Source organism: Xenopus laevis, chromosome 9_10L, assembly GCF_017654675.1.
Source record: "Xenopus laevis strain J_2021 chromosome 9_10L, Xenopus_laevis_v10.1, whole genome shotgun sequence".
Classification (NCBI taxonomy): Eukaryota; Metazoa; Chordata; class Amphibia; order Anura; family Pipidae; genus Xenopus; species Xenopus laevis.
In genome coordinates, this window is record NC_054387.1 from 4124578 (window position 1) to 4138573 (window position 13996).

Genomic DNA, 13996 nt, shown 5'->3' on the forward strand with positions numbered 1-13996 from the left:
TTTTTTCTCGTGGCTGCGCATGCTTTAACAAAAAACTCTTTTGTTCTACTACACATGTGTCTTCCCTGGGAAAGTTGAAGATAGAAGAAGCCAGAAGACGTTCGCTCTCCGGTGCTCGCTGGAAGAATCCCGGGCCGGTGCAGTTTTCTTCTCATAGGAGCACCAGCTCAGAGTTTCAGGTAAGTACATGCGATCACTTGGAGGTGCCCAACTTTTGGAACCCCCAAGTTAGAAGACCTTCTCCTTTAACAACAAACGTATATAGATTTTGTGAGTTTCTTAGGAGAATCTGTTTGTGTGTGTTGAAAAAATTATGGGGCAGACATTATAGTTCTATGGATAATCATAATTTTTCTGTTCAAATTCAGGCTCATCTACCAAAGGAATGCCAGGACATACAGCCTATATTTCCCGCAAACATGGTTGAAAATCCTCAAAGAGTAAGTTCTACCATACCCATTCACTCACTGATATGGCTCTACTGCTCTTCAGCATGCTGGGTACTCTGATGGAATGCTTTTCCAAAGGCTTGGGAAACATGGGTATAGCACTTAAATGGCCCCAGATTAGTTTAAAACTCACAAATTAATTAAAACTCACAAAGATGAGCTTAAACCAGCCTTTTCTTTCTTCGTTAATCATTGTACCTGGTGTTTAATGTTCCATATCATGACCTTAGAAGGCTGTAAGCTTATGCAGAATTCTTCAGTCATTGCAAAGGGGCAGACATGGTGCCATAAAGGTCTATCAGCAATGACTCTGCTTGCAGCTAATGGTTTCACTTGGCTTGAAACATAATGACCTTCACCAACTGGCGTTGCATACTGATTTTATTTTTTCATTACTTAGTTGAAATATACGTATCCTCTAGAATTTGTATGCCCATTGGGTTTCCAATAATACTGGAAGACGTCTTTAAGGCAAGAGCAGGTATTTAAAATATCCCATGAGTGGGATTGGGTTAGTAATCTTTTTTGTGAATGTTAAAATTGGCACATTCAGCTCTTTTTTTTAGAATCTGTTTATTTTGTCAGTTGGTTTCCTCCAGTGGCCCTAGATGACAAAACGCATGAGTCCTAGGTGTGTGCGCTCAATAGTTTATGCAGCGTGACGACACCCAAACAGCTTGTGCCGGGGCTAGAGAGCATTTACCATGCCGAAAGCTCATTTATTTCCAAATAAACATAGCACTAGACGAAATTCAGTGATTTCCCTGGAAAGGGAAAGTTTTGTTGTTGGGTTTTTTTCACATTTGTCTTTCTATTGAAAAGAGAACCACAATGTTCCAATCATCTCAATCTTACATTTTCCTTTACTTTGCAATATTTTTCTAGGTCCCAAAAACCCCAAATTCATTTGAAATGTCCTTAAAGTCCAATTTTCCGGTTTTATGCAACGTTACTCTGGACCCCCTGGGCCCTTGCTGTAAAGTAGTAAAACGGTTTCCATTATACCAAACAGTAATATTTTACGTGATGCGGGTGTGGGATCCGTTATCCGGAAATGACTTATCCAGAAAGCTCACAATTACGGGAAGGCCATCCCAGCAAAGAATTCAAATTATGAAAACTGATTTCCTTTTTCTGTGTAACAATAAAACAGTCGCTTGTACTTGATCCCAAGATATAATTAATCCTTATTGGAAGCAAAACCAGCCTATTGGGTTTATTTCATGTTTATATGATTTTCTCTTAAGGTATAAAGATCCAAATTACGGAAAGATCGGTTATCTGGAAAATGCCACGTTCCAAGCATTTTGGATAACAGGTCCCATACCTGTACTTGATCCCAACTAAGATATAATTAATCCTTATTGGAGGCAAAACCAGCCTATTGGCTTTATTTCATGTTTATATGAGTTTCTAGTAGACTTAAGGTATGAAGATCCAAATTATGGAAAGATCCATTATCCAGAAACCCCAGGTCCAGAGCATTCTGGATAGCAGGTCCCTTACCTGTACTTGATCCCAACTAAGATATAATTAATCCTTATTGGAGGCAAAACCAGCCTATGGGCTTTATTTCATGTTTACATGATTTTCTAGTAGACTTAAGTTATTAGGATCCAAACTATGGAAAGATCCATAATCCGGAAACCCCCAGGTCCCAAGCATTCTGGATATTAAGTCCCATTCCTGTATTTTATTCAATCTCTGTGCTGTAAGGGGTTAACAAAATCCTAACTCACCAGTCGCCTCTTGGTACAATAGACATTCATGAAGTGCAGAGGTACTGCTTAGCTCTAGGATGATTAATACCTGTTTCAGCCTTAATTATCTTGTACATGGGGGTCCTCTATTTCTTTAAGAAACAGCCGCCCACTCAAACCACCAGCGCTGAAATTCTATTAAAGCTACAAGGTGTTTGTTCTGCACCTGCAGTTTATAACTATTTTCCCCGAGTCTGTGCACAGTATCCTCACCAATCCTTATTATGTCCTTGTATCTATGAGGCTGAATATGCTGGCATCCCAGGGGTTAATGTGCTCAGATGCACAGCTATTTACATAGTTTGTTGATACTCTGCCCAATCTCAGTTCAAGAGCAGAGAAATTAATAGAGAGAGAGATTGGGAGGGCGGAAAGAATATGACACAGGAGGAGGTGGAGGGGGAGGATATAAGAGGACCAGAAATGTTTGAGTGAAAGTGACAGCACAGAAAAAGAAAGAGACAGAGGGAGAGGGAAGGGAGACCACAGAGAGGGGAAGCTGTTCCGTAGCAAAAGAAACCGATTAGAAGAAACAAACCAAACCAGGGACATGAGCTGACCAAGGACATATATAAAAGACCAACTGGAGACACATGGAGTGACCTTCAGACTGAGGCTCAGAAACCTGTAACTATATGAGGGACGACAACTTCTCCTGGGTCATATAACACAGCACATCTCTGTGCAAGGGGGGGGTACAGCAAGGATGGAACTTTTTGGGGAAATAATCTGAGAACACTTGCAAGCTGGGAGGAAGGAACCAAAACATAATGGGATTATTGGAAAAGATTCTGAAAACAGACTGTGAATTCACCAAACAGAACCGGTTGGATGCTTAACTTTGGAATTGTGCAATAGATGACACCATTAAAGAACTTGATGATGACTGCGACCTTCCTACATGCTGGAGCGTGGGTGCACATATTACTGATTCTGATGGGTTTTCCCAGGAACGTAAGTTTGTCTGATCACATCTAAAGTATAACACAGATAGATACATGGATAGATAGATTGATGATAGATCGATAGAGAAATAGATAGATAATAGATAAATAGATAGATGATAGATAGATAGATAGATAGATACATGGATAGAAAGATAGATAGATAGATTGATGACTGAGCTGTTTAGGAAACAGTAATAGGTTTCTCTAGCACACAATGTCTTAAGGTTGTTGCTTAAATATTCCACCATGCCAAAATATTCATTTACCATCAGTAGTGGAAAGAGCACCCTCCAATGGAGTTCTCATCTGTGTCTGGTTTATTGACATATGTCTTGAGTCACACAATGTACCCATTCTTAAGTCAGAAATATTTTAGCATGATCCTCTTCTGTAAGAGATTCTATAGTCAAGAAGAAGAGATAAAAGGCTCCATAATGCAACCCAAACTTACTTGACAGTGTAGGCACCACCTGGGATAGTTCAGGAACAGACTATGAGACAACAGATACCAATGAGGCATGGTGGGAGCATCACTCTATATCAGTTTTGGCTGTTGTTGAAAAACAGTTCTCAAACCCTGGTGGGAGAAAGGCGTCAGGTTGGAAAGGTCCTACAAAGTCTGTCCTGTCCGGTAGTGGCCCCCAATTCTAAAAACAGTCCTAAGCAAAGGGGAAGAGGTGTGGGCTCAGTCATGCAAGTTGTTGATGTGTACAAAGATGACTTTTACTGTATCTCTTTCACCTTGGTCAGCTTCTAGAATTTCAAGCAGACATGCACATTTTTGGCCAAAGGAAAGTGAGAAGTGAAAAGTGAAAAAGTCATGTAAAGTGAAAAACCTGCTGAAAAAAATACATTTTAATTTAGAAGACAAAATTTATGGAATAACTTGTTAAAAAGTTGTCAGGTGGTGGTGATTCTATTGTATCCAAGACATTGTAAGTTTTTTATTGATTCTGTGAAGTTTAAAATCTCAGGTTCACTTGGCTGTGACAACATACAAAATGGACAACCTTTCAGCAAGTCCCCTCCATGCCGGTAGGAAGGGCATGGGTTTTCAAGCTCTTGTAAAACTTTGTGTTGGATTTGGGTTGAGAAAGGGAGGAATAGGAGAGGGTTGAGAAACTGGAAATTCTCCTGCACCTGGATAAGGGATAGTTTGATCACCATACTTTTAAGTCAACAAAAAAATTAAACACTAAATAAACCCAATGGAATTGTTTTGCCATTCAAGTACAAGGAAAGGTTAAAATTAAGTAAGCTTTATCAGAAAGGTCTATATAAATACACCAGTAAACCATCAAGTAATGCTGCTCCAAGTCCTTTGTCAAAAGAAACACCACATTTCTTTCCTTCTATTGTGTACTCATGGGCTTCTGTATCAGACTTCCTGTTTTCAGCTTAAACCTCCAGGGCTAGGGCTTGAGCATGCTCAGTTTGCTCATCTCTCCCTTCCCCCTCCTCTCCCTGCTTTAATCTGAGCCCAGAGCTATGAGTGAGCAGGGAGAAACGCAGGCAGGAAGTGATGTCACAGCAAGCTAATACGGCAGCTGCTATCCTAAACAAACAGAGAGAGTTTCTAGAGCTATTTACTCAGCCAATAAACTGCTTGGAAGCTTTCTTTCTCCTTTAATATGAATTTACACAGATTAATTAGATCAAGTACAAGGTGATTGTGGGAGATGGCTGTGATGTAATTCAGAGCTTCTGGATAAGGGATCCCATACCTGTAAATCAGCATGCATTTAGATGGAAAACTGTTTCAGCTTTTTTTGTTCCCTTTTTCATTTGCTACAGGTATTTACTGATACTACAAGAAATTGGCTATAATGATGCTTTAAATGCTACTGAGACCTCTTGACCATCTGTATCATTACCTTAGCATAAGTGTGCTATTAAGTACCTAAACTCAGCATATTACCATATTAGCAGCTCCCCTTTCAGCAGTAGAGAAAGTCTGAATATAACAGACAGTGACAGGGATCTTCAGGCTCTGGTTCTCCTGCTGTTGCTAAGCTCCAATTCCCAGACACCAGTCACATTGTTTGCTCCTGGGTGTATAATTAAATTAGGATTATACAATGTTTATCAGATGTGGAATAATTGTACTGCTACAATCTCCTTAGGACCTTTCAGTTGTCTAATTTCTCTATTCATAGAGCAATAAAACTGGGTCAGCCAATGGCACACAGAGACCTATCAGAATAACACATTTCATAAATGTTATCTTGGAAATAATGTGTCCTAAATACTTATGTAAAAAGGGGAGATTTAGAAGGATTAGTTTGTAAACCATTGGTGGTCATGGAATATCTGGTTCACCCTTTCCAGAGTTAATGGTCCTTATTTGACATATGCAAGCCCTCTTGCACTACACAGCCTGACCTTTCTAGATGCTTCTTGTGTTCCTGGGTTTGGCCTAAGCCTACTCACTGGACTGTCCTATCTGTTTACCTATTAGCTGGTGGTCACTACCCACTAACCTCTTCATCAGGGCCACAGATGCTCACTAGCCTAGGTGTTTCTCTTCTTAGGTGAGCTATTATGTTCTACCTTTCCAGACTTACAAGCCTTTGCCAAAAGCAACATGGTACTTCTTGGATTCTTGCACCCACCCATGAACTTTCATCATCGAAAAAGAGAAATTTCCCATCTCTTAACCCCATTATATAGTCTCTATATATGTTCCCCTCTGCTGAATAATTCCACACTGAGTGCCCAAACTAGGAAACTACATTTTACTACATTTAACATTTATGCTAATACATTTCACCCCTTGTAAATATGTGTGAAAAGGATCACACTGATAGACGCATGCATGTTTGTACTTGTTGGAACATCTATTCCCTAAATATATAGCTGCATCATATACAAAAAAAAATGGTGTTTGCTTGTGTAGGCGTGATGTTGCAGATGGAGACCATGAAATTTGTATTTACCATGTCAAGTGTGTTCTTTATAGATTTCTCTGTTCTTTATAGATGTCTCATGAACATTTTAACATAAATTAGACAGGTTTCACTTGGACAAAATTTTGAACTTGGTGGATGTGTGTTTTTTTTTTTTTACTGGCTGTTACAGTTAGATGAATGACACTCCCTTGGTAGGTATCTAATTTTGGAAGGTATCTATGAAGGAAGCATTCCTTATTATAAGATCTAAAAGCCACTAGTGCTAACCATTTTGAAGGATAAAGAACTGCAGGAATCATCTACTAGCAATTACTTGGAACCTCTAGATAAGCTCCTAGATTTATATTACCAACTTTATATGGAAGTAAAATAAACTTACTGTAAATCGTGGCTCAATGCAGCAAAACAAGGTGAATGGAAGAAAGGTTGCAAAGATGCCAGGCCAAAGGTGATATATATAGTTATTAAGAATTAGATCAGGCAGTAGTACCAACAAGGTCCCAATTCAGAAGAAGACCCAAGAGCATGTCTGGAGCCAGAGGCTCATAAAAAGTCAAGAACCAGGGGCCAGAGGGCAGGTATCAACCCAAAGTTCAAATAATGACCATGGATCTGCATTATACCATAATTTAAAAAAAAAAATCATTTATTTGGTTTTGGGTAGACATATTTGTGTGTAGCAGACTGGCAATTTTCAAACATACGGGGACCTCTCTATGAAATAAAGTTTATACATTTATCATGGATCCTTTATAAGCTGAGAAACATTCTTTAAATCAGAGAGGACTCCAATTAAAAATAGGCCAAAAGGTTAGCACCGGCAGTGAAGGCACTCATTAAGAATTCTCAAAAACAGGTTTGAGGTCAGAGCAAGTACAAAAGGAGTAATGTCCCTAGCTGTGTGGGAAGTCAGACCCTTGGGAGTATGACAGATACGCAATTAATGGATCATTATTTTCAACTCTTTGAAAAAAGTCTATTTTATTCATTTTACTCTTTTTGCAGAAGCAAGGGCAGCATTTTCTTGAAATATACGGCAAGAGTCATTATTTGATAAAGCCGAGCAAGATGTCTACCCATTCTTGTGTTTATAGAAATATTGACACCCACTGCTTCATAAACATCTATGAATGTAATCGGTTGCTCATCAGAGCAATGATGTGGATCATGAGTAGAAATATCAGTATTTTTGTATGTGTCCATGTAGAAGATCTCCAAGAACAAATTTTGAATACTACTCACTACATACCTAGTCCTTCAATGTCCTGATGTTCTTTCCCTCCACCAGGTGAGCTGCACACACCCAGAATGTGCCCTTGTACTTCAGGTTTTGGAACAAGAGGCCCAGTGTTATGAGAAGATAAAATTGGAGAATACAAGTTCACGCAACTCCACCCATGGCGGTGAGTCAGCTTTTTTTCAACAATACAAATTCCTTGTTTTCTTTACACATTGATACCTTTGGTCACCTGCAATGTATCTATCTATCCATCTGCCCCAGCTTTGCTTCTAGAATTTCCATTGTCATAGAATACCCTATGGGCTCAAGCAAACCCATCGTGTTTTGAAGTAAAGCCATGGCAGTTGATGGAGTTTATGAGAATGCAGATATATGTTTAGTCATTCTGAGCACTACCTGTTGAAAACACTATGTTACAGTATAATTATCAAGCCAGTGTTCCAACAGGAACATTGTAAGCACGTCAGCTGCCAATTAGTTATCTAACTGTCACCGGGATGGTCCATGCACCTAGCAACCGAGTTGTATGCTAACTTGATAATAAAAATGTGACAAAGTTAAATTACTGTTTCGCCATAGGTTTAGTTGCCACTGATTAGAGAATTAATTCATGAATGTGTTTGGGATTACAAAGTGCACCCCGGCTAGAAAACATATTCTCAATTTATTCCATTATGTTTTCTAAAGAATTGTGCGTCTCTCTCCCCATCATTCTGCATTCGCTGCTGTTCCTTCAAGACAAGCATATGTTCTTCATTGAATAAATATATTGTTCATTTCAACTTGTTGCCTTTGGCGTATACTACTGACTCAGTCTTAAACATGTCCATGAATAAATCAATGTCTTTGATGTATATGTTCATTATACATCATTATAGAGGCTGCTTTGATCTTTATTGTTTCTCCTCAGTGTAGTGTATTTAGGATTTGATCAGCAATAGCCCTGGCTGTACTTCAAAACTCAGTGGGGGAACTTGAGTGGGGGAACTTGAGCCTGTGGGTTTGATCACAAAAAATGGAGTGGGGGAACTTGAGCCTGTGGGTTTGATCACAAAAAATGGAAATTTTAGGAGCAAAACTGGGTTTACTTTCCAGGATTTCCTTTTCTTTAGAAATCTATTATATGCTAATGATCTCAATTTCAAATGCAAATTTGCAAATATGTCACCATTTGCCTTACCTCTAATAGACTGCAACATGGAGTGGGATGGAGTCAACTGCTGGAGTGCTGCTTCAATAGGACAAACTGTGACAGTCTCTTGCCCGGAGAGCCTGCAGATGTTTCTAAACTCAAAAGGTGAAGTATTTCATTATAAAGAGAATAGTTTGCCATAAAGTAACTTATCCGAAATTTCTATTCCGCACATAATGTTTTCACAAGGAAATGTGTTCTCCTGAATTGGATGTCCCTCCAGCCCCTACACTCAAAGGCTGGCTAAACCTAATAAAGACAACACTCCTTCTGATACAACTTACTTATGCTGCAAGAGGGTGTCCCCAAAAATACAAAGGGGTGTGGTGAGGCTGGCTGGATGCCACAGAGCAGTTCTTACCTCCAGATTTGCCAGGCCAATAGTCAACAAGGCACACTGATCTAACTCTATATGGCCAATGAACAAACGATTTGGGAGTCTCGGACAAAGATGTCAATATTCATATGTACGGGAAGTCAAATTACACACATGATACTGAAATTGAAATGATTGATGAAGGAACCATGAATGTCTCTATTGTTATGTTTATTGTTGTATGTTATAAAAATGTAAAATAAAAACCTTTATAAAAAAAAAAGTAACTGACAATGGAATTTGTTATCTAGCTGTCACCTGGGATATATATTAATAGAGGTAATGAGTCAAAATATTACAAAATGGTAAGAACATATGACTTGTTGACCTTGGTCAAAGTTTGGATATGCTTCATTGAGATATTAGCTTTAACTGTGTTTTGTGTGATCAGTTTTAAAAATAGTTTTTTAATTAACCCGTTATAATTATTATCTGGTGCGGTCATGTTGCATGGGTGCATATCGCCAGTTCTGCCACAGTTGAGTTATTATCTGACATCAGTGAGGAGCTTATAGTTCATTTCATTCGGGAATCAAAAACCGGCCTCCCTATTATTTATTTATGTCCTTAAAAATGTCAAGGAAAATTTCTATTATTCTTGCTAGACTCGGTATAATATAGGAATACAAATTTAATTACATGATATTTCAACTTAGGCTTGTCCATAAAAGTCCAAAGACGTCCGGCAACACAGGCTGAAAAAAAGAACTTTCTCTTAGATGATAAATTATTTTCAGAGCAATCTTCTTACTTAGGCCTCAGGTTCCTATTGAGTCATACGGTCATGTTTTAGTGTGATAGAAGGAAATAAAGTCGATGCAGCCGTGGAACTAAATCTCTCCTGTCTTTTCCACAGTTGTGATCAGCAGAAACTGCACAGAGGACGGATGGACCCCTCATTCCCCTCCATATTATAAAGCTTGTGTATTCAGTGGAACCAATGAGACAGAAGAAAAGGCAAGTTGCTTCCTTAAGATAAGGAAAGGATTTGCAATAATTCCCTCCTAATTATGATTCTGGTTTAGATTCATGACTTTGCTTTTGTATTAATGGGAAAATAAGCCTGGAACGTGTTTCTGCAGCATTTTCCGTAGGATATTATGGAACTTTATGCGAAAGGAACCTATATAGAATCAAAAATGCAAATCAAGACACTTTTTAAATGTATATTTATTTATTTTTGTTTATACGTATTTATTTTGAAATAAAGTAGACCTTTCCCTTGGGGTTTAGCGAAGAAAGAGCTACAAACATTGACATTTAAGAAATGAATATGGTTTGGAATTTTTCAGCAGAGGGGAACATAGAGACTATATAATGGGGTTAAGAGATGGGAAATTTCCCTTTTTCGATGATGAAAGTTCATGGGTCGGTGCAAGAATCCAAGAAGTACCATGTTGCCTTTGGCAAAGGCTTGTAAGTCTGGAAAGGTGGAAGATAATAGCTCACCTAAGAAGAGAAACACCTAGGCTAGTGAGCATCTGTGGCCCTGATGAAGAGATTAGTGGGTAGTGACCACCAACTGGCCTATCCTATCCCAATACAGGGAAATAATATGGGCGACACCTGGAAATGCCAGGCCTGATTTTAGTTTACCTTCCTCCTCAATCATTGCCACCAATTGGGTAATAGAAGTGGTTAGATGGTTAATGAACACCATTTGATATTTTAGATCACTCAGGCCAAACCCCAATAACTCAACTTCCATCCCTGTTCAACCCAAACCTCACCCATTTGTATATCCAGAATTTAGAATTGGCCTATAAACTATAGTACAGTTTGGAGAACATTAATGTCAGGCGCTATGGTAGGAACATATTTGCTGCCTTGACTTTCTTCCATTGGCATATATGCCATGTTACAGAGAATGGATTACTCACCATTTATTTAATGTATAATATTATTTATAACCATGGGACAGTTGTGCTTTAATCTTGATTATTGTATTTTCCTCCCGTGCATGGTTGTATCTAAGAAAGAAGAAGCCTGTGTAATGAATACAAATTAATTTGCTGATTCCGTTTATAGGGATGATTTATGCATCTTTTTAATCTCAATTAAACTTATTACAGGTGACCATTTAACCTTTAAGCATAAACATATACAGAATGCAGACACATAATCTAAAATATTGGGTATATGAAAACATTTTTATATTTTTTTAAATCTTCTTAAAATTATATTATATATATAATTATATATATATTTTAGGGTCATAGTGACAATATGCATGCTCTCTATCTGCCTGGTCTTCAAGAACATGCTGTATAAATTTGCACTCGTTTCCCTGGAAACTAATGATGGGATAATTGCTGGAATTAATTTATGTACCCTAAATAAGGCCTGGGGTCTACGTCTTTGTACTTTGTCTGCTGTATGAGCTTCAAGAAAGTGTCGCTTGGTAACTGCCTCCTGCAGCGTTCCCCATCAAATTCTCATCTAACATCTGGCTACAGATCCCATTAGTTTCACCTGAAGTTTAATTGTATCATACAGCCGTCACTCCATTAGTGCCAACCAATCAAATGCCCACCGCAGCAGAACTTGGTCATTTCTAAACATAACCAGAAAATGACTTAGGTTCAACTTATTGCTTAAGTGCGACTCTCATGTCTACACAGGATAGGTGGTGTTGAGGTTTGTAGGTCAACAACAGATGAAGAGCAATACGTCGGTCAGTCGCACTCTAGAAAAATGACAACCACGAATCAATGTTGTTTCTCAGTCAGCAAGAAGGTCTGAACATTACCAAATGAGCATGCTACACCAGGCTGATTATGCATCATTAATAACAATTGTTGCTGCTGCATTTTCTGCCATTAATGAACTATGGAATATTGTAAAATAATTAGCAGAGAGAACCTTATATTAATCAGCTTTGGAACACAACAACCCATAGAGACATGGATGGAAGCAGGGAATGACAATGCTAGGAAGGCCAGCCCTTACCCTTCCCTGGCTAGTTATTGATTAGGTGGGATCCCTGGGTTGGGAGCTGGAAGTTACCTGGGCAGTTGGCTTTAAGGGCAAGGAGAACAGCAGTGGCCCTCACTCCCTCCCTGCTGAAGGGTTAAGAGAGCTGAGTTTTGTCACAGTTGGCATGGGGTGACTCTGAGACCCAAGGGCGAGCTGAAGGGCAGTGGCTTTGCAAATGGGCAGGCCTTTGGGGACTTTGAGAGGAGGCAGGTACCAGCTTCTGGACTGGTCTCAGGGACAGTCCTATGGAAGGATATGGTCATCTCGATGATCTTATCATGGATTGCCTAAAGGATTTTCCTGAATTCACAGGCAAAGGATGATGTATATTACCTGTTTAGGTCTGGTCTACACTTCTAGAAAATAGCAGACCCTTTGTTGGGTAGTTCATCCAACCACACATGTGGCTCTTCCTAACTTATGCCCAAATTAGGAAACAGGTAGGGGGCAAAAGAGGAGGTGTCTATGTTCTTCTCCCCATCCACCGCTCAAGAATACAGTTCTACCAAACAGTACCGGTACTGTATTCATGGAGGAATCACATGTCAGCATACCTAGGCTCATGTCGTGCAAGGACCTGAGCTCAGAGGTTCTGAGAACAGGGCAGGGTGCAAATTGCAAAAACAAAATGACAGTAAACGAACCCTTAAAACTGGTGTGAACTCCCTTAAAGTGCTCAGACACGTTTATATCCCCTTGAAATTCTGAGGGATTATGTTGTTTACAGCTCTGTAACATGGATTGGCTGTAATTCTGTAATATAATGGATTGGAAGGGAGTAGGGCGATAGGAAAAAATGAAGATGAATTAAAACTTCTGCTGCCATTCTAGAACAACTATTTGTCAGTATTAAGCTGGCATACAGTAAAATAGGATTCATGAAAATGATACCATGATCCTGTTACCACAAAGGGCAAGCATTACATCTCTGTGTCTCTCCAAATTGGCTTTTATTCAACCTGGAAGGGGAATCGAACTTATATATACCCGATTTATGCTGAGTTATATGAAACTGTAAAACACTTAATAGCATTGTAGGCAGCATAATATAATTGTCTTCTTCGTGTACAAACAGAACAACCCTATATAACAATATGTCCAAACACACATACACCAATGTAAATTGACACTGCACACTGATACGTTGTCAGAATTTGAAGGAAGGGTTATGTATAGCCGCAAATAAGTATTTTTACGTTTTAAAATGTTGAACTTTCTTTGTGTTTCAGAGAGATTATTTCCATACAGTGAAAATCCTGTACACGTGTGGCTATGCAGCGTCCCTTACCGCTCTTGTGACTGCCATCAGCATCTTCTCCCTGTTCAGGTTAGCATTTGTTCCACCTACAGTTTGCAAAAAGAGACAGGGATAATGGCAATATTCTAGCCCAGTGATCCCGAGCCACTGGCTCACCAACCACTTGGATGTTGGTCTCAATAGCCTCAAAGCAGGTGCTTATTTTTGAATTCTTGGCTTGGAAGCACCTACAGTATGCAAAAAGAGACAGGCATAATGTCAATATTCTAGCCCAGTGATCCCGAGCCAGTGGCTCACCAACCACTTGGATGTTGGTCTTAATAGCCTCAAAGCAGGTGCTTATTTTTGAATTCTTGGCTTGGAAGCACCTACAGTATGCAAAAAGAGACAGGCATAATGGTAATGTTCTAGCCCAGTGATCCCGAGCCAGTGGCTCACCAACCACTTGGATGTTGGTCTCAATAGCCTCAAATGGGGTGCTTATTTTTGAATTCTTGGCTTGGAAGCAACTTTTGGTTGCCTAAAAAACATTTAACTATGAAACAGAGCCTCCTGTAGGCTGTCTGTCCACATAGGAGCTAACAAATACCCAATCACAGTCCTTATGTATTGCTCCCCAACTCTTCTTACCCTTGTTCTAGCCTATAGAACCATGACAAACAGTGGGAAAGTGATTAAATACATTGGGACGGCATAGGTGGCCTGTAGGCTTAGTCTACATGTCCCAATATTATTAGATTGGCTATCAATGTAAATTATTGCGGGGGTTCTACTTGTTAGTGTCGCCCTATGGCTGTCTCTCCGGTCACTCCTAACAAAATCCAACATGGTGTCCCCGGTGCTCAACTTTGAAGGCCTGAATTTTTCCTGTTATAGAGATTTTGAAAAT

At 39.3% G+C, this 13996-nt stretch overlaps 1 protein-coding gene across 1 annotated transcript in view; it reads left to right on the plus strand.

Moving 5' to 3' along the window:
* Nucleotides 1-2990: 2990 nt before the first annotated feature.
* Nucleotides 2991-13996, plus strand: part of ghrhr (growth hormone-releasing hormone receptor) — a 28117-nt gene continuing 17111 nt past the window's right edge. The window contains 5 exon segments of the mRNA NM_001280576.1: nucleotides 2991-3163; nucleotides 7354-7468; nucleotides 8495-8602; nucleotides 9730-9830; nucleotides 13079-13176. Coding sequence (NP_001267505.1) covers nucleotides 3089-3163; nucleotides 7354-7468; nucleotides 8495-8602; nucleotides 9730-9830; nucleotides 13079-13176 — 497 coding nt within the window. The 5' untranslated portion in view covers nucleotides 2991-3088.